This window comes from Clarias gariepinus, chromosome 18 (assembly GCF_024256425.1).
Source record: "Clarias gariepinus isolate MV-2021 ecotype Netherlands chromosome 18, CGAR_prim_01v2, whole genome shotgun sequence".
Taxonomy (NCBI): Eukaryota; Metazoa; Chordata; class Actinopteri; order Siluriformes; family Clariidae; genus Clarias; species Clarias gariepinus.
Window position 1 is genome coordinate 21,984,307 of NC_071117.1, and position 19,072 is coordinate 22,003,378.

Sequence of the window (19,072 nt, forward strand, 5' to 3'; positions counted from 1 at the left end):
TTATTTTCCCTGATTTGTACAGGAATATTCCAGGACTCGGATTGTAAAAGAATGGTTCTGGGAGCATGAGCAACCTTTTTCACACATGACCTGCCTACTACAGTACACTGTTCTGTAATCAAACATAAAGGTAATTAAATCTTTTTGTTCGCGACTCTTTTTTGGCAAGGCACTGTGTATGCAGACCAAGAAAACATAAATTACTTATGAATATAATAGATATGAAACCTATTTTAACTTACTGTATTGAAGTCATTTTTGAGGTCACATTCTACCCACCTGCTCTAGTAGCTGTCTTAGCCTCTTAAGCTGAGATTCAAGTTGCTTGTTATGGTCTTCCAGAATTTGCATTCTTGCCTCTAAGCGACCCTTGTGTTGTCTTAGTAGTTTTGCCTCAGCAATGAGCTCAGCATCACGATTCTGCGGTGAAACAGGTAGCAATGGTGGAGGCGAAGGAAGAGGTGAAAAGCCCTTGTGGTCATGGGCCTTTTTAAGTCGATCATATTCTGCCTGAAGTCTCCTAAAACATTAACAAGGATAATTATTTGCATGCAACAGTGGAAAAAGTTTAACTATGGACTTTAAAATCAAACCTATTTTCCTGCTCGAGATCGCTGAGAACTCTCTCAAGTTCCCCCTTCTCTTCAGTCTCCATTGAAATAAGGATCTGTGCTGGACTTTGTGGATGGTTTAAGGGGGAACCCTGATTAAGACTCTGGCAGTAATGCTGTATCAGTAGGTGCTCGTCATCCCTACAAAACCAGAATATATAATTTACATAAAAAGGTACACACATTTAAGATTTTTTGTCTCTGTACACCACAGTAAATGTGAATTTAAGCAATCAAGATGTGGTTGAAGTGAAGATTTTAGATTTAATTCAAGGAGTTTTAACAAAAATATTACATTAACTGTTTAAACTGCAAAATTAACTCAATAAAATAGACCACTAATTTCCTTAAATTTCCAGGGATTAACATCTGGATCTTGTAAACAACTTACAACATAGAGACCAGAGAGCTGTCCACAAAAGAAAAGCAAACTATTTTGATAGTAAAAAAAAAAGGAAGTCTAAGCCACTGCATTGGGCATAGACAAAGACAACAAACTGGAAAGTCCAGATCGGACAGTACTAACTGGCATCCAAACAGATAAACCAAGGAAAACAACAGCCGTTAATGACAAAAAAATTTGGAATGACATGGCAATACTAAAAAGACCCCCTAGTAATATGAAGGAGATGGAACTACCAGGGATACAAGTACAGGTGTGAAATGCTGATCAAGATGTATTCAAAAGGACTTATTGCTCTATTTCTAGAGTGTCTGAAAATAGCTTAGTTGGGACATGTGTGCGTATTTATTTACCCAGCCTTTTGATTATTATTACTTTTATTATTTTGACATAAATTCTTCTTAAATTTTTGTTATTTTAAAGTCATATTAAAAGTTTTTCTTAATTTCTGGCTTTACTTTTAAGCTTTTAATATCAGAGCAAGGATGATAAACAGTGAATATGGCTTAAATAAGAATATAAGCAACTTATATTATTGTCTGAGAGCACATATTTATAGGATGAATGCAAAGGCTTACCTGATTTGCCATAGAATGTATGTGGAAGTACCATTTATTCAAACATCTATACATTTAATTTATTGGTAATAAAACAAAAAAAGGTAACAGCTTACATGCTCTCATTAGGAGAAATATTCTCATTCATATATGACCCATTTCTGTTTTCCATTTCAGCCAGCCTGTAAAAGACAGAATTATTATTATTGTTAGTGTCACATATGTCAAAATGCACTGGAACAGATGCTTAATGCTAGTTCTTAAATACTGCTGACCAGAATATATCATACTTCCTAACTGCCTGGGGTGGTAAGTAACACCTGGGAATTGTCTTGCTATATGCTGTGTACATACTGTATATGAAGACCTTTATAACAAAGCCATATGGCAGCATTCACGCACAACTTAATGTATGCACCTTAAGCTAATTTCTTCTACTCACTGACATCTTGGTCTGTGTTTTTTTTAACTGTAATGTAGAGTGCATAGCCATTTCTTTACCTCTCTTTGTAACAGGTTTAACGCATGGGTGGCACTACAGACACAGACACAATGAGCGGTCTACAATCTACAAGGAGTAATTTTATTTGGAAAAGAGGGAAAAGGAAGGTGTTTAATGAGGGAGAATGGGAAAAGAAGTGGAAACCAGTGAATGCGCATGTGCGGGTCTGGAGGCAGCGCCCAGTGGGCCTGCATGAGCAGAGTCTCCTGTAGACTGAGGGAGCTTGTGCAGTCTTTTCACGGCTGTCCTCAATGCGGATATCAAATAGTGGCTTTCGGTTCTACGCATATCCCTAAAGTACATGTATTTAAGCATCTGCCGTTCAGTCTGCTCTATAGCCCTCCAGGTCCTCAAGCTAAATTCCCCATCATTAAAGATGGTTATACGCTAGCTGTGCCATTTCTGCAGCCCCACCCCTTCGCGACTCTTTTTTGGCAAGGCACTGTGTATGCAGACCAAGAAAACATAAATTACTTATGAGCCACCTATCTAGTGAGCCTTTGGAGTGAGCAAGGAGTGACAAAAGATTTAGCTGCATGCCCATTACTGGCGCACGTGTGACAGTCTTGTATAAACAAATAGGCTCATGCTTAAAAATTTTACTGCTACAGGGCTGGAACCTGCACATCACTTTCATGCCCTAACTTAAAGTGAACATCTTTTAAATAGGTGCCCAGGTACTAAACAGGTCTTTATAACCAAAGTCACAATTGTACATAGTGTTTTCCATTTTGGTTATTCATTTAAATATAGCTCAGGCGCTAAAATAGCCTTTATTTAGCACAAGCATTATGATTTCCTAACCACAATTTAGCATCTCTTATGCAAAAAGAAAGAGGTGCTATTTCTAACTATTCATAATTTATAACTTAACAGCCATTTGTAAACCAATGCAGTAATATACTGACAATATACCAGACTGCTTTAGAATATTTACTCAGTGCTTACCATTCATAGAATCATTATATTAGTGCTTTTAAAAAGATTTTTATGTAAATATTGCATTTATTGTACAATTGACCGCTAAGAAAAAAACAATTTTATTTTTGTATTTTTTTTATCCCTGAAATCTTAGAGGGCTTAAAGGAAAGTGATCATATTTAAAGGCAACGGTGGTATTACACTAATTTAGTTTTTTTAAAGAAAAAACTGGCACCCCAAAGATGTAAACACAGATGATTTGCATAAACAGCTGTAAGCTGCACTTACTAAATATTGGCTTAATCTGCTATGAAAAATTATTTCCTTGTAAATATTGGTGTTAATGATATTGTTTTGCCAATCCTTCCAGTTAGAGAATTGTTAAAATGGTTATGCTAAAATGCCACAACCAATATGCATCTCAGGTGATAAAACACAGACTGATATGAAAAATTCTAATACTGAAAGTGAAAATGTTTTTTTCCCTTGAGATTCCCCTAGTTAAACAGTAACAGGAAAACATACCAATTTTTTTTTTTAAATAAACAGCTTACGAGGTAGTTAAGATGTGAAAGATTCACTTCAACTGAAATGGATTTTAAAGATTTTCTTTCTCTATTAGAGGAAAAGCAAATACAGGTGATTCATGCTGTATTTTTATGTTTCTAACTTATAAAATGTTGCTCTCACCTGCTAGCATAATGTTCAATGCGTGAGTGAGTATCATCATGGGACAGCTGTGGAGAAGATGCTGGGCTACAATTGACCAAAAAAAAAAAAAAATACAAATAAAAGTAAATTGCACTTAAAAGCTTCAAGCTGGCAATCACTGACATGACCAAACTGTTGCACACATTGCAGTCCTACTTGCCATGTTTTAACTAAAGCTTCTTTAATGCATATTTAGTTTGATCTATCCATCCATCCAGGATGTCTTCACCCTTGTGTCTCATCTTCAGAAGGTTAAATGCATGTTCAATTAGGTTTGGCCAATTACTTGGCCCACCTAAAACCTTCCACCTACCTTTGTTGTGTCAGCATTGTGATTTGTGGCTCATCTCTGCATTATCTGTTGCTACCATCAGGAGTTACAAGATTAATAAGGTTTAATGGGCTTGAGTTCAATTATTGCCCTGCACCAAGGAAAGAAAACAACTAAGGAAATTGGTAGGTCTGGTTGCTTCTGTTGGACAGAAATGCAAGTAGTTGATGTGACTCTGGGTGTCAAATATTGTAATTTTCCACAAGCTTCCAGATGATGCCAGGGCGAATTTGTGCCATAATTAAAAACAGCGGTCCAATGATACATTAGAGTGTACTTACTCCAAAAGGTAGATTTTGTTTTTCTGTAGCCATTTTGTTGTGGGCTTGGTCTGGTGTTTTGTGTCATTGTCCTGTTGCATTACCCGACTTCTACAGAGTTTCAGCCAAAGTACAGACATTCTCACATTTCCTGAAGAATTTTTTTTAATACTTGGGAATTCATCTTTCCCTCTATGACAAAGCAAATCAAAACCATGATGTTTTCTCCACCATACTTTATCGATAGGCTGATGTTTTTATGATAATATGCAGTACCCTTTTTACTTCTGATGTTGTGGTCTTAAAATAGTTAAATCCTAATTTCCACATAAACATTTCCAATACACAGTGGGGGAAAACAGTATATGATCCCCTACAGATTTTCTAAGTTTCCCCAAAGAAATGAAGGGTCTATAATTTTTATCAAGGTTTATGGTAAAGGATTGAGACAGAATAACAACAACAACAAAAAAAATCCAGAAAAAGCACATGATACAAATGTTATGAATTAAGTTGCATTTCAATGAGGGAAATAAGTATTTGATCCCCTACCAACCAACAATAATTCTGCCTCTCACAGATTATGTGCTCTTGTGGTACACACATTAATTTAAGAAGGTGCTCCAACAATGTGGTATGTGTATAAAAGCCACCTGTCCACAAAATCTCTATCTTCCATTCAAACCTAACCACCATCAGCAAGATCAAAGTGCTGTAAAAGCAAGTCAGGAACAAGATTTTAGACCTGCACAAGGCTGGAATGGGCTACAAGACCATCAGCTAGAAACTTGGTGAGAAGGAGACAACTGCTGGAGCAATTATTTACAAATGGAAAAAATACAAAGTAACCCTATACTGTATGCCCTATATGCAAGATTTCACCTCATGGAGTAAGAATAATCATAAGAAAAATGAGGGACCAGCCCAGGACTACACAGGAGGAACTTGTGAATTATCTCAAGGCAGTTGGGAGCACAGGCACCAAACAAACCATTGGTAACACAATACACCTGCATGGATTAAAATCTTTCAGCGCAGCAAGGTTTCCCCTCCTCAAGAAGACACATGCACAGACCTGTCTGAGGTTTGCCAATAAACAAAGAAAGATTGGGATAAACTGCTGTGGTCAGATGAGACCAAAATTGAGCTCTTTGTCATCAACTCGACTTGCTGTTTTCGGAGGAAGAAAAATGCTGAATAAAATGCAACTAAGGAGTGGCTCAAAAATAAGCAAAAATACCCTTTTTTCTGGTTTTCATTTAAGGTTATCGATCTTGCTCTCTCTCCCTCACTTAGTCAAATCTATTTTGAAAAATTGTTGTGTAACCTGCAAAGCTGTCATACACAAGAATTAAAAGTGATTCCAGAGTTGATTCCTGTGTCCCCTGTTTGGCTATGGCTTTTTTCGAGTTTGAAGCAGAGAATGATGTGCAAATTCCCAGATAACTCGCTTAAAAATAAGCAAAAATTAAGGTCATGGAGTGGTCCAGCCAGTCTTCAGACCCTAATCCAATAGAAAATTAACAGAGAGCGCTGTAACTTCATGTCGTTTCCTGCCTTTTCCAAACTGCGATTTTCATTTCTCTCAGCAGATGGCGCAAGGGATCGGGTATACTATCTATGCATCATTCAGTGTGTATATGTAACTATCTCAGGTTTCATTCCATATATGCTTTTATTTTTTATTGATCATATGATTTGTTTTCTTTTCGTGGCATTAGATTTCAGTGTGTTCACGCTGTAAGGTGTAAATGTGTAAATTTAACTAAGGTAAATGAAACATGTCTTGAAACATAATGCAATAATGCAGATCAAACATACACCTGTCCATAAATAAAAAGGAATATTTAGACCTTTATGCAAACTATATTTTACTTAAATACACAGATTAAAATGGGGAAAAAAGGTGATGCAGACAAATGTAAGGAGGAAGGAAACGGAGACATCAGTTTTCGTTATTTTACAAAATTTACGAATTTTAGATCTGATTTATTCAAACCCAATAATAAAGCTTTATATCCTCAGGAGAGGTCATTACATTGTTTTAGCATAGATCTTCTCCATCTAAAGCACTGTCACACAACAAAAAAAAAAACATCCGAAAAGTTCAGAAGCTTCAAGAATGAACGAACTAATGAATTTTCTCAAAACGTTATAAAATTACCGCTGATTATCAACGCAGGAATGAATGGCGCATTGCCCAAGTGCAAGTTTATCTTGGAGCTAAACTATTTGCTTTGGGTAAAAGCGCCATCTAGCGATCATTGTGTGTCAATGACAGCTTCCCATTCAAAACAATAGGCGGTCAAATGACCGGTGAACCTCGTTAAAAGTAGGCGACACTGGCGTGGCGTTTAATGAAAAGCACCTCTGTCCAACTGTTAAGCATGGGGGTGGAGCAACCATGCTTTGGGGTTGTATTGCAGCCAGTGGCACAGGTAACATTTCACAAGTAGAAGGAAAAATGGATTCAATAAAATTTCAGCAAATTTTGGACGCCAACTTGATGCCATCTGTGAAAAAGCTGAAGTTAAAGAGAGGATGGCTTCTACAAATAGATAATGATCCGAAACACACCTCAAAATCAACAGTACATTACACGAAGAGGCGTAAACTGAAAGTTTTGCCATGGCCTTCACAATCTCCCGACCTTAACATAATTGAAAATCTATGGATAGACCTTAAAAGAGCAGTGCGTAACAGGCAGCCCAGAAATCTCAAACAACTGGAAGACTTTTGAAAGAAAGAATGGCCGAAGATACCTCAAACAAGAATTGAAAGATTCTTGGCTGGATACAAAAACATTACAAGCTGTAATACTTTCCAAAGGGGGCAGTATAAGGTATTAAACCTGCAGGGTGCCCAAACTTTTGCAGACACCATTATTTGTTTTCTGTTATTTTGCTAGTGTAAATGATGAAAATAAAATCCAACATTTTTTTTACATAATCTAAGAATGTTTCATTTGCATTTTGGTGGCTTTTGGCGATGTTTCCATCTTTCCTTGGTTTCTCTATGGACATTAATACACATTTTTACTTGGGGTGCCCAAACTTTCGATCTCCACTATATATATATATATATATATATATATATATTAGAAATTAGAATTAGTATTAGAAAATAGTATTAGAAAGATCGTCAATGTGCTCTTTCGTAAACTTGCATGTTTAATGTTTTATATACTGTAGACTCAGGAACACAGATGTTAGCCAATGATGCCTCTAAATCTTTGACAGTCACTTAGGCTTGTTTTTTTACCTCACTGATGAGTCTCTGTTGTGCTTTTTGGGTGATTTGACTGGGCGCCCACTTTTTGGCAAAACAGCCACAGTCCCAAAGTGTTTCCATTTGTAGTTTGTGTTTCAAATTGTAGATCTGTAGACTGGTAAATTTCCAAAGTCTTGGAAATAACTTCGTAATTCTTTTCAGCTTTATGTAAATTAACAATTTTTGATCGTAGATACTGTGAAAGCACTTTTTGGGGAGACATGGCTTACTTTGTGTGCGGAGCAAACTTAAAAAGTTTGAATTTTTTTTATCAGTCAAAGTAACTCTTGTTAGTATAAGATGGTAGCAAGAGAATTCATTCAATGGTTAACATCCTGCTTGGTAGTTTACAGAGAAATTAATCTGGTCTACTTGGGAAAAAACTTAATTATGCAGCAAAAACAATTACCTTAACCACACAGCCAAAACAACAATTGGCTCGAAACTGGAAGGTTAAAATCACCAAGTCAATCACCAGACCTTAACCGAACAAAGCAGGGGTCTACCTTATTCTGACGTGACCGAAATCACATATAACAAACAAGCGAAAAAAAGCTGAATTTCAAAAATGGAAAAGCATCACAAGAGAAGAATGCAACAGTTGCTGGCTTAAGGCAGTTAATACAAGCCAGGGATATACAACTAAATACTGAGTTGTTGTTTGACACATCTAGATGTAAAAATTAGTGGAGGATTTTCTAAATGTAGTGTAAAAACATTTAGAAATACTTGTTTATTGCAGCTTTGTTAAGAGAATATAGTAAAGTTTAGCTTATTGGCATTTCAAAATAACAGCCACTTGAGCAACTTATACTGAATCAATAATCAATTAAAAGCATTCAGTATGCTTTGTTGTAATCAGTGTTGCTTGCTATATATAACACATACATAATAAATAAAACTGTGCTTTTTTGACATTCATTAGACATTCATTAGACAAGTCATTAGAACATTAATAATACAGTATCTACAGTACTATCAGCAACGGTCATATAATAGCATGAGTATAATAGCATAAGTGCTGCTGAAATTACACAATTAGTAAATAATTGGCTTGAAATCTCAAAATCAGCACTGTTATTGAACATATATAAAAGAATATTATTAGGCTTTTTTATAGTTATAAAATTACTAATGTATTTGTGAAAATGAAAACACACAAATGTACATATTTTCTACTACTGTCATGGAGCTGTAAAAAGGTATGGCTGACAATGACAAAAGACTTATATTTGGTATGATTTTGTTTGGTAAATTAGATTTTTTTAATGATATTATATAAATGCCTGTTTGTACTAAAATTAATATTTTTAACAAAAATACTCACGGGTGGTCAACAGGCCAGAAGTTGATCAGAGTAACAGGGCTGCAAAACAAATAAAATACACACAGTTATTTTGTGCATTATTTCATAATTTTATTAGTGCAAAACTGATACTACTTCTTCTTTTGGCCGCTGCTGTTAGGGGTCACCACAGCAAACCATTTGTCTCCATCTAACCCCTCCACATCTTTCCTTGTCACTTCAACCTCCTGCATGTCCTCCATCACCACATCCATATCACCACCTCCCCTTGATCCTTCCTCTTTTTCTTCTACCTGACAGCTCCACCTCCAACATCCTCCTCCCGATATACCCCTCATCCCTCCTTTGCACATGTCCAAACCAGTCTTTCTGTCAGCGGCAACATCTTATAAACCTTCCTTTTCATTCTTGCCGATACCTTTCTTTCACAGATCACTCCTGCTACTCTTCTCCACTCGTTTCACCCTGCCTGCTCTTTGCACAGATGACCCTAAATATTTAAACTCCTCTACCTTCCCTACCTCTACACCTTGCAACTACACCCCCCCTCCCCCCCCCCACCATCTCTCCTAGCAACACTCCGTCTTGCTTCTACTGACCTTCATGCCTCTTCAGTGCATGCCTGCACCTCCTACACTCATCTCACACTCGGTCACACTTATGGCACACCTCACCACTGTAGAGCTCTCCTTTCACCACCTTCACATACTTCTCTGCCACCCCTGACTTCCTCATGCAATACCATGCAAATAATCTTGTTAAATATTCGTTCTCAACAATACTTTTATTGATTTTAAACAGGGATATAACAGAGTAAACATGTAACTACAGATTTTATAACCCCCTTATAAACCCCTATAGCACACACCCCACCCCTCCCTGACTCCAGCCAGCTTTACATGCATAAAAAAGGTCAGATGCCAGGCATAAAAAGAAAAGAAAACTAACAAATAAACAATTAAATAAGAAGGGAATCAAACTATAAATGTATATAAAAAAGCATAGGAAGGGCCCCCACACCTGTTGAAATTTCAAGTCTAAATAACGGATTAAGTAATGGATCTTCTCCAGGGACAGACAGGACATAATGTCTCTGAGCCACTGGGCGTGAGTGGGTGACGTGGCATCCTTCCACTTGAATAAAATAGAACACCTAGCCAAGAGTGTCGCAAAAGATAACAGACGCTGTTTAGCTGGAGTTAGACGCTTCCTTCCTCTCCAGTGATACCAAAAAGAGCCATCCAAGGATCTGGTTCAAGGTTGCATTTCAATATGTACGACAAGGTTTTAAAAAGATCCCTCCAGAATTTTTCCAAATTTGAGCATGTCCAGTACATATGAATAAGAGACGCCTCTCCACTTTTACATTTATCACAGCAAGGATCAACGTCTGGAAAAAAGGGGAACGTTTAAGTTTGGAGAAATAAGCCCAGTGTACAACCTTAAACTGTAATAAAGAGTGGCGGGCACATAAGGAGGTTGAGTTGACAAGCTTAAGAATTTAATTCCAAGTATCATCTGACAGTGACAAATTTAATTCTCCCAAGCAGTTTTAATTTTACTCAAATGGGTGTGACTGGAACCCATCAATCCACCATAAATAGTGGATGTTAGGCCTTTCTGCAGCGGGGACAAATAGAGGACATTATCTAGTTTATTTTCAGCAGGAGCCTCACGGAAATTTAGTACTATAAAGCCAATTAAGTGTCTTACTTGCAGGTATCTGAAAAAATAAGAATTGGGTAGGTTAAACCTTTCAGAAAGCTGCTCAAACGATGCAAACCTTTAATCAACAAACAGATCTTTGCAAAGCTTGATTCCCTTATTGTACCATTCCTGAAACACTGAGTAATATAAAGAAGGTTGGAAGAGATGGTTAGAGATGATAGGACTGGAAAGAGAAAAGGCCAGAAGACCGCTGTGCTTTCTGAACTCTCAAGGTATGCCTAATGACTGAATTATTGATTGATTTAATTGAGGGGATGGGGAGTGCATATCCAAGGAGTGCAGAGACAGAGAGATTTTTAACAGCCTTATCTCCATTTCCACCAAGGCAGGCTGATTAGGTTGACTAGGTATGAGAAGGAGAATAAAAAAAACTCTGGGAACCCGTCAGGACCTTGGGACTTACCAGATTGCAATGATGAGATAGCTAAAAATTTTTACTTTTCCTAGAATCAGGGGACAATGTTGGGATATATAGTTGAGTCAAGAAGTTCTTAACTGAACTAGTCCAGGTCCTGGTCCTTTTGGAACTCAGAAGTATATAATCAAGAATAAAAATTCCTGAATGCATCATTAATATTAAAATGGTCGGTAGTGATCCTCCATCCAAATTTTTGCAATGTGTTGTGCTGTAAATTCTCTAACTAATTAGCAAAAAGTTTCCCAGATTTGTCACCATGAATGTAAAATTGTCTCATACTCTTTAATAACTGACGTTTAATTACATGTGTTGAGATGAATTTAAACTTAGTTTGCAATTCTACTTGCTTTTTTATACAGATCAGGATTTTTAAATAAAGCATATTTTTGATCAATTTCTTTAATTTGGTTGGTCAAATCTTTTCGTTCTTTATATGCCTTCCTTTTCATATTTGCCGTGTAAGAAATGATCTCCCCTGAGGTAGGCTTTCAGAGCATCCCAAACAATTAAACATGACACTTCAGGTGTTTCATTTGTGTTTAAGAAAAAATCTATCTAGTCTTCCATAAATTTAATAAAATCATTCTCTATCAGTAACAATAAATTAAAGTGCCAATGTGTATTAATTTGAGGGAGATCAGGGAGCTTTATAGACATAACAACTCGAGCATGATCCAATATCACAATGCTCTGATGAGCACAAAAATTAACTACTGGGATCAACCGATTATCTATAAAGAAATAATCAATTCTGGAAAAAGTATGATGAACATGTGAGAAAAAGGAGTATTTTCTCTTTTTTGGATTAAGGAAGCGCCATATGTTAGAGATACCAAACCTGCAAAGATAGGACTGAAGTAGCGTGGCGTAGCGTTTACTCAGAGGTATAGGATTTGAAGATGACCTGTCAAATGATGGACCTAAACAGCAGTTAAAGTCTCCCCCTAATATGAGAGAGTATGAGCTCAGGTCTGGTAGAACAGAAAAAAATGTTTAAAGAAAGAGACATCATTATAATAAGGGGCATACAAATTACCCAACACTACATTAGCATTAAATAATTTCCCTAAAACAATGATATAACGACCATGTATATCTGTAATAACATTATGGTGCTCAAAAGGGATGTTTGGATAAATTAGAATTGAGACACCCCTAGCTTTGGCCTAAAAGGTCGAGTGGTATTTGCTGCCCTCCCAACGTGACATAAGACGAGAATTATCAGAACTGCAAATGTGAGTTTCTTGTACAAATGCTATTGCAGTGTTAAGTTGTTTAAGCATGTGAGAGCACCTTCATTCTCTTGACCGGATGGTTTAAACCTTTAACATTCCAGCTCACAAAGTTTAAAGAACTATTTATTCTCCCTGAGAGAAGATGCAGGTGGATAAACAAATAATAGTGAAATTACTAGCGTCAGACTTAAAACAAAAGTGTATAACACAGAGCAACCTATTAAAGATACACCGAGTACAAAGAACTAACATAAAACTGGCTTTGGAGATCTCCCACCACTCCCCCCACACCCCACTGCCCCCAACAAACCAAGATAGCTAATAAACACAATATAATTAATAATTTACATTTTAAACTAAGAATTAAATATATAAATAAAACATTTCAACACTCCAATACTGAAATCTCTAAATGAGAGAAAAACACAAAACAACTTTCCCCCATGTCACATTGTAAGTCTAAAAAACAAACAAAAGTAAATCCCACGTCATTAGAAATAGAGAAAATAATAATAGAAAAATTAATAATAACCACTAAACAGGTTTAACACATTACTCTTACCAGGTAAAACATAAACATGGCTAGATTTTAAATTCTTTTTTTTTTTTTTTAAAAAAAGGGTACTTTCCTAAGAATTGTAGTTGCGTATTAAAAAAATAAAAATATAGTGTACTGTACTACGTTGTTTTCGGCAAGCTGTCTATGTATTTTTTCTTCTGTCCAGTAGAGAGAGTTATCCGCAGCCGTGCTGGATATAGGAGTCCATACGCTCATGGTATGCCTAAAAACTGAATTATTAATTGATTTAATTGAGGGAATGGGGAGGGCATATCCAAGGAGAGAAGGCTGGAGTCCACGGTTGTATAACTTAGTTCAAACTTCTCTATACTTAGGGAGCGTAGTCTTCCACGATACAAATCTGCTGACCGTGGTATTCCAGCTTCCCTCTCCGCCGTGCCTTCCGAATCAGAAGGTCTTTAACCTGGTATGACAGGCCTAGGTCTCTGTCCTGAAGCAGGTTTAGATGCAGGTACACGGTGGGCTCTGTCAATCTCAGGCTGGGATGGCAGCGTTTCACTTCCAAACAGCTTGCACAAGAATTTTGAGAAAAACTCGGTAGGGAGTCCACCTTCAGTATTTTCTGGAAGAGCTAGGATACGCAGATTTTGTCTCCTGCTCCGGCCTTCTGGGTCTACGACTTTGGCCGATAACTTAAAGAGTTGTTTTCCTGAAGACCGAAGCAGATGTTTTCCAACTCGCTCACACGAGCTCAGGTCATCTGTAGCGAGTTCTAATGAGGGTAAGCGCTGTCCATGGTCCTCCACCTGGGCTTGAATTTGGTCTAGTTCACTTTCCAATAAACTAAACGAGGATTTAAATTCAACCACTAACGCTTCGCGGTGTTTGTCCAAAAGTGCAGAAATAGCCTCAACTGTTAGATCGGTCACAGAGTCATCTTTTTTCCCGGTTGTAACACTCCTGGTAGCTATTATAAATAAAAAATAGATAACCGTGGGGTAGAGTACAAAGTTATTGTATCCTAAAGATTTAATTCAACATTTAGAGATGAATAAGGGAGTGGAAAAATTAGAAATTTTCAAAGCACCTATCTAACACGTCTACTCCATGTGACTGCTAACCGGAAGTCTCCCTTGTTAAATAATCTAGTAAACAACTTAACTGCCATCTCTCCTAAACACTTCCATGTCCTTGTACTACCTCTCTCTCATTTTCTCCATTCACCAGCTCCACAAAATACTCATTCCACGTTCCACCCTCTTCGTTTGTCAGTGCATTTACATCTGCATCTTTTATTAACCTAGGCTGTAGCAAATCCTTCCCTGCTTGGTCCTCTGTCAGGCCAGTTGATATAAATCCTTTTTAATTTCCTTTAAGTTTAGCATCTCACTACACACCTGTTCCTTAGCCTTTGCCACTCCCCTCTTTACCTTGCATTGCACGTACTTATACTCCTGTCTACTCTCCTCATATCTCCTATCCTAATTCTTTGGGCAAGCCTCTTTATTTTGATGCTTTCCTGTACTTCCTCATTCGTCCAGCAGTAGCTGACTAGTTGTCCAGCATCTCCTTAGCACCACTCAGTACCTGACTCACCTCCTCTCTAAATTTCTAAAACTTTAACTTCCATTCTCAACTTCACCATCTAATCCTGGGTTTAGTCTTCACTCTCATTTTCTTCTTCTGTACCTCCAATGTCTGAAGACCACCATCCAATATTCTCTATATTATCGCTACAATATAGCTATATAATCGCTATATGATTTTATATATATATATATATATATATATATATATATATATATATTATTAATTTTTTTTTTTTTTGCACAATTTTTTTTCCCTCACAGCTGTAACAAAGAAATTTACCCGCTGTGGAACAAATAAAGGTATATCTTATCTTATCCCCTGCAACCTCTTTACAGTATCTAATCTCTTTTAGATTGCATCTCCTACACAGCAAATAGTCCACCAGTGTACACCTTTCACCACTCTTATATGTCACTCTGTGTTCATCTGTCTTCTTAAAATATGTCAATATTTTCATCATTTTTGCTAAATCTACAGTTATTTGTCCTTCCACAATCTTCTTCTGGACACAATACCTATCCATCACCTCCTCATGACCTCCTCATGACCTCTGTTCCCTTCTCCAACATGTTCATTAAGGTTAGCTCCAATGACCTATCTTTCTTCTACGGGACACTCACTACCACTTTGTCCAGCTCACTTCAGAAATCTTTCTCCATCACATCCCAGCCCAATTTTTCCAAATGTTCTTAGCCTTGCTTCTCTTCCACTTGGTTTCCTATTTATTGAGTCCACTCCATTATATCAGCTAGCTCTCTACATTTACCAGTCTCAGTACCAACATTTAAAGTTCCTATTTTAACATTTACACTTCTACACTTCCTTATTTTCCTTTCTCTCTCTGGTCACGTCTGCCCCCTCTCTTTCTCTTCTTTCTTCTGTCAACAGTAACCCATTTTCCACAAATATCCCGCTGACCAATGGTACCTAAGGCGGTCATTATTAACCCAACCTCAACTGATCCGGTAAGTAAATTTTTGATGATCCGCCTATTGATTTGGCACGTATTACACCAGATGCCCTTCCTGATGTAACCCTCCTCCATTATTCAGGCTTGGAACCGACATAAGACTACACTGGCTTCGAAATCCCAATGGCTAAAAATCTAATTGTCATGCCTGAAAAATTGTGATGTGGTAACTCTTCCTGTGAAAGTGTCCCATGCTGTATGTCTGGTTGGTTTTCCTCAAAAGAATATGAGACACAAAATCCCCATCCCACTTCCAGTAGTACTTATCTCCTGCATCTTTGTTGTCATAGATGTGACAGAAAATGCACAGGCATTATACACACAAGCAATCCAAACAAGTGGTCAAAATGAAATGAAACTGAAAGCATCTCTCACGTCTCCATATTATCACCCTCCAGAATGGTCTGCACAGGAAGGTAGCCCATGCGGGGGTGTTTGGCAAAATAACGTTTTGTCCTGAACTTGTTCTTTAGCACCTTGGCAAAATCTCTTACATCTTCACCAGAGGTTGTCTATGAGAAACACATAAATAAAAATAATGCATATAATTAATAAATACAAATACATATAAAGTAAATATAATATATACAGTCATATGTAAAAGTTATTATCCTCCTCCTTTCATTCTTTTAAAAAGAATCACAACAAAGAGGAGGAGGGGTGTGTGTGTGAGTGTGTGTGAAGGCAAGAGGAGGAGGGGTGTGTGTAAGGGGGCATGGTGTCCCTCACACACAAAGTGCAAGCTGACAGAGAAAGAGAGAGAAAATGGATCTTTAACCTCTCTAATAAGACTTTCTTTTGCTTTACACAAGCTGTACAGTGTTATAGTAAACAGTACACGCGTGCACGGATGTTGATTATACCAGTGAGAGACGCGAATTAAAACCAAGCAGGGAAGACGATTACCCACAATTCCACAGCGCAAGAAAGAGAAAAACCATTGGCTCAGTTGTGATCAAGTGACGCTCGGCGTCAAAACAAGAAGCACATGCGTGGTACATGATACTTGGTACTCTTAAACCAAGACCTGTTGTTTTTTTTCAAGTCAACATTTATTAAAAATCTTTGCTTGTCTTGCGGAACACTAGCAAACCGTGTTACTCGCAATCCGAGGTTTTAGTGTATTGACTACAGGCAGACAACTGTCCAGATATTTGCACAAAAAAAAATCACACTCACACGAACACACACTAATGAATGCAAAAGGGAAGCATGGGCAAACATACCGGAGTGCAATATTCAACCATGGGATATTGCATTTTATGACCCTTAGCCACTCTTCCAGAAAAAAAGCAGCTTTGGCAAATGTCGTAGTTAAAGTGCTTTAAGCTTCTATACCTGCATAAAGGTAAAATAAATCACAATGTTAAAATGTTATAATGGTTACCAATAAACATGTCATTTAAACTGTCAAAAATTTATGAAAAATATATTTGTACATTTTTTACAAAGAAATTTGCACAATGTTAAATAAAATTAAGTTAATAAAGTTAATTAACAGCAGCTGTGAAGACAATTTTGTTGTTATATGTAAAATGATCTAAACAAGAACAAAAATTTTAATTATTAAATTGTTATAGTCATGAATTTATTGTGTTAACGTCTGTTGTTATTTTAATATCTAGAGCAGCATGGAGAAGATGGAAAGGGCTCATGATAAAAAGTATAACAGATCATCTGTCAAACCAGGGGAAGGCAGTGATATGGCATGGCACTGGTGCTCAGTAATCATGTGACTGCTGATACCTTCCACTTAAATTCAGTAAAATACTGCTAAATGTATACGATGACAAGATGCATAATAAGTCAACCACTGTGATCACTGTGATTAATCAAAAAAATATTGCAATTCAAACTCATTAGTAGTATAATAATATAATAGTCCCATTAGTAAGCGTCAATTTTCAAGTCTTAAACAGGCTGTTTAGGCATAGACTCTAAATCATATTTAGGTGTGAGCCTTTGCCTGGGCAGGTTACTGTCCTGTTTGAAGATCCACACCACAGTCCCAAGTCTCTTTTAGACATCTGAGCTTCAATGTAGGCATGGCATCCTCTGGGTATAAAATTTTTACCAAATGCAGTGCCTTGTGTGAAGGTCAAAAACTTTAACTATGGCCTGATCATAGAAACCTTTCCACGAAAGTTTAACACAAAAAAAGAAAAACAACAAAAACATATACTGCATCATGAGTGAAGTTTAGAAGTAGCATCATCATGCTTTGCAGCAGCTTTTCTTTAGCTTGAATGTGGGGTTTTTATCATGGTAGAGAGAATGAATAGCTCCATATACAGATGTCGCCATTTAGACTGTGTGTTTTCCCGCGTTGTTCAGTTCGGCACGGTGTATCTGCACGGAGAGATTGTGTGTGTGTGCACGGAGAGTTTGTGTGTGTGTTTGTGACGTTATCTTCTCCTTCAAACGTGCTTCCAATCAACCAACTCTGGCCTCCAAATTCAGAAGGCTACGTGTCATAGCTGATCAGCGTATAGTAGCCTGTACAAGCCAATCCCTTCCCCCAAAAATAGTGTGAATGTCTGCAACAATCACTAACCATTAAAATGTTAAGAATTTAATGAAACACGAATATATAAATTATATTTTCTTTATACATATTTTCATTTTATATATATATAACTCATGCTGGAGTACTTTTACTACGCTGAAGTACCATTTTTTAGTGTACTACTACAGTACTTATGAATGGAGAAAGAACAGGCAAAGCCCGGGGATTCTGCCTGCTAGCGAGTAGCACATATTTTTGTGTTTGTTGCATTTCATGTCTGTAGTTTTATCGATAAATCTGCTCATATCGGTGCGCGGGTTTATCAGCCTTTTGATCTTAGTTCTCATCTTAGTAGTTAAACAAATTCATAATCACCGTATTAAAATCACAGTACAAATGTAGAATTTAAATTTAATTAAATCTTTTCAGGATCAAATTTAAGCAAAGTAAACATAACACAGTGAGCCTTTAGATTTTATCATGTGTAATTATAAAAGCTACACATGTAGGTTTTTTGTGAGCGCGATGTGATTAATTAATTATTAAATGGTGGACATAAACAGCAAAAAGAACAACATTATTCTTTTGATTGTTATCATGTCCTTTTGTTGTTTGAGTTTAGCATTAAATGATTATTTAAACTGAAGCGCTTCGTGTAGATTCATGCCACGTGTCATTTTATCATACAAAGATTATTAGGTTGTGCCTGGACCACTAAGCGTCTGTGGATTCCAAAATTGACATTTTTACTGTTTTTTTATCACTGGAATGGAAGAGAGAAAGTTTCCTTATCATTAAATGCCTTGTATTGTTTTTAATCGCTTGATACACAACCCATAATTTTTAATGCTATTTTACAAGGGTAAATACAAATGGAATAATTTAATTTGATTGATTGATTTTTAAATAAAATCTAAAATTAAAATATTGTAGAGTTATTAAAGTCAGAGTAGATTGATTAATAACAATACAACGCATGTTATGATAAGGAAAATCTCATTCCAGGGATTAAAAACGGTAACAATGTCAATTTTAGAATGTAGAATCCAGAAGATTTAAAATTTACACAAATTTAAGAAGAGACCTGAAGCAAGATCCAAGATCCTCCCCAGTTTGCTGAAACCATGCACAGTTGGGGGGGGTTCATTTTAGTTTCTCCGAGTGTATAGGTAAGAACAGCTGATTTACACCTGGGATGTATTATTTGCATTTGAATGTGTCTAACATTGCACA

The 19,072-nt window shown here is 36.8% G+C and overlaps 1 protein-coding gene across 5 annotated transcripts in view; it reads right to left on the reverse strand.

Annotated features, from left to right (window-relative positions):
• The window catches only part of dmd (dystrophin), a 201,531-nt gene that overhangs the window by 23,885 nt on the left and 158,574 nt on the right, over positions 1 to 19,072 (reverse strand). For all 5 annotated transcript variants that reach the window (XR_008355731.1, XM_053477075.1, XM_053477074.1 and 2 more), the window contains 7 exons: positions 16,560 to 16,671; positions 15,709 to 15,845; positions 8,894 to 8,932; positions 3,685 to 3,750; positions 1,688 to 1,753; positions 594 to 752; positions 280 to 520 (listed from right to left, as the gene is read on the reverse strand). Coding sequence is in view for 4 of the 5 variants with exons in the window: in XM_053477075.1 (XP_053333050.1) it covers positions 280 to 520; positions 594 to 752; positions 1,688 to 1,753; positions 3,685 to 3,750; positions 8,894 to 8,932; positions 15,709 to 15,845; positions 16,560 to 16,671 (820 nt within the window). In the remaining variant the exon portion in view is untranslated. The remainder of the gene's footprint in view (positions 1 to 279; positions 521 to 593; positions 753 to 1,687; positions 1,754 to 3,684; positions 3,751 to 8,893; positions 8,933 to 15,708; positions 15,846 to 16,559; positions 16,672 to 19,072) is intronic.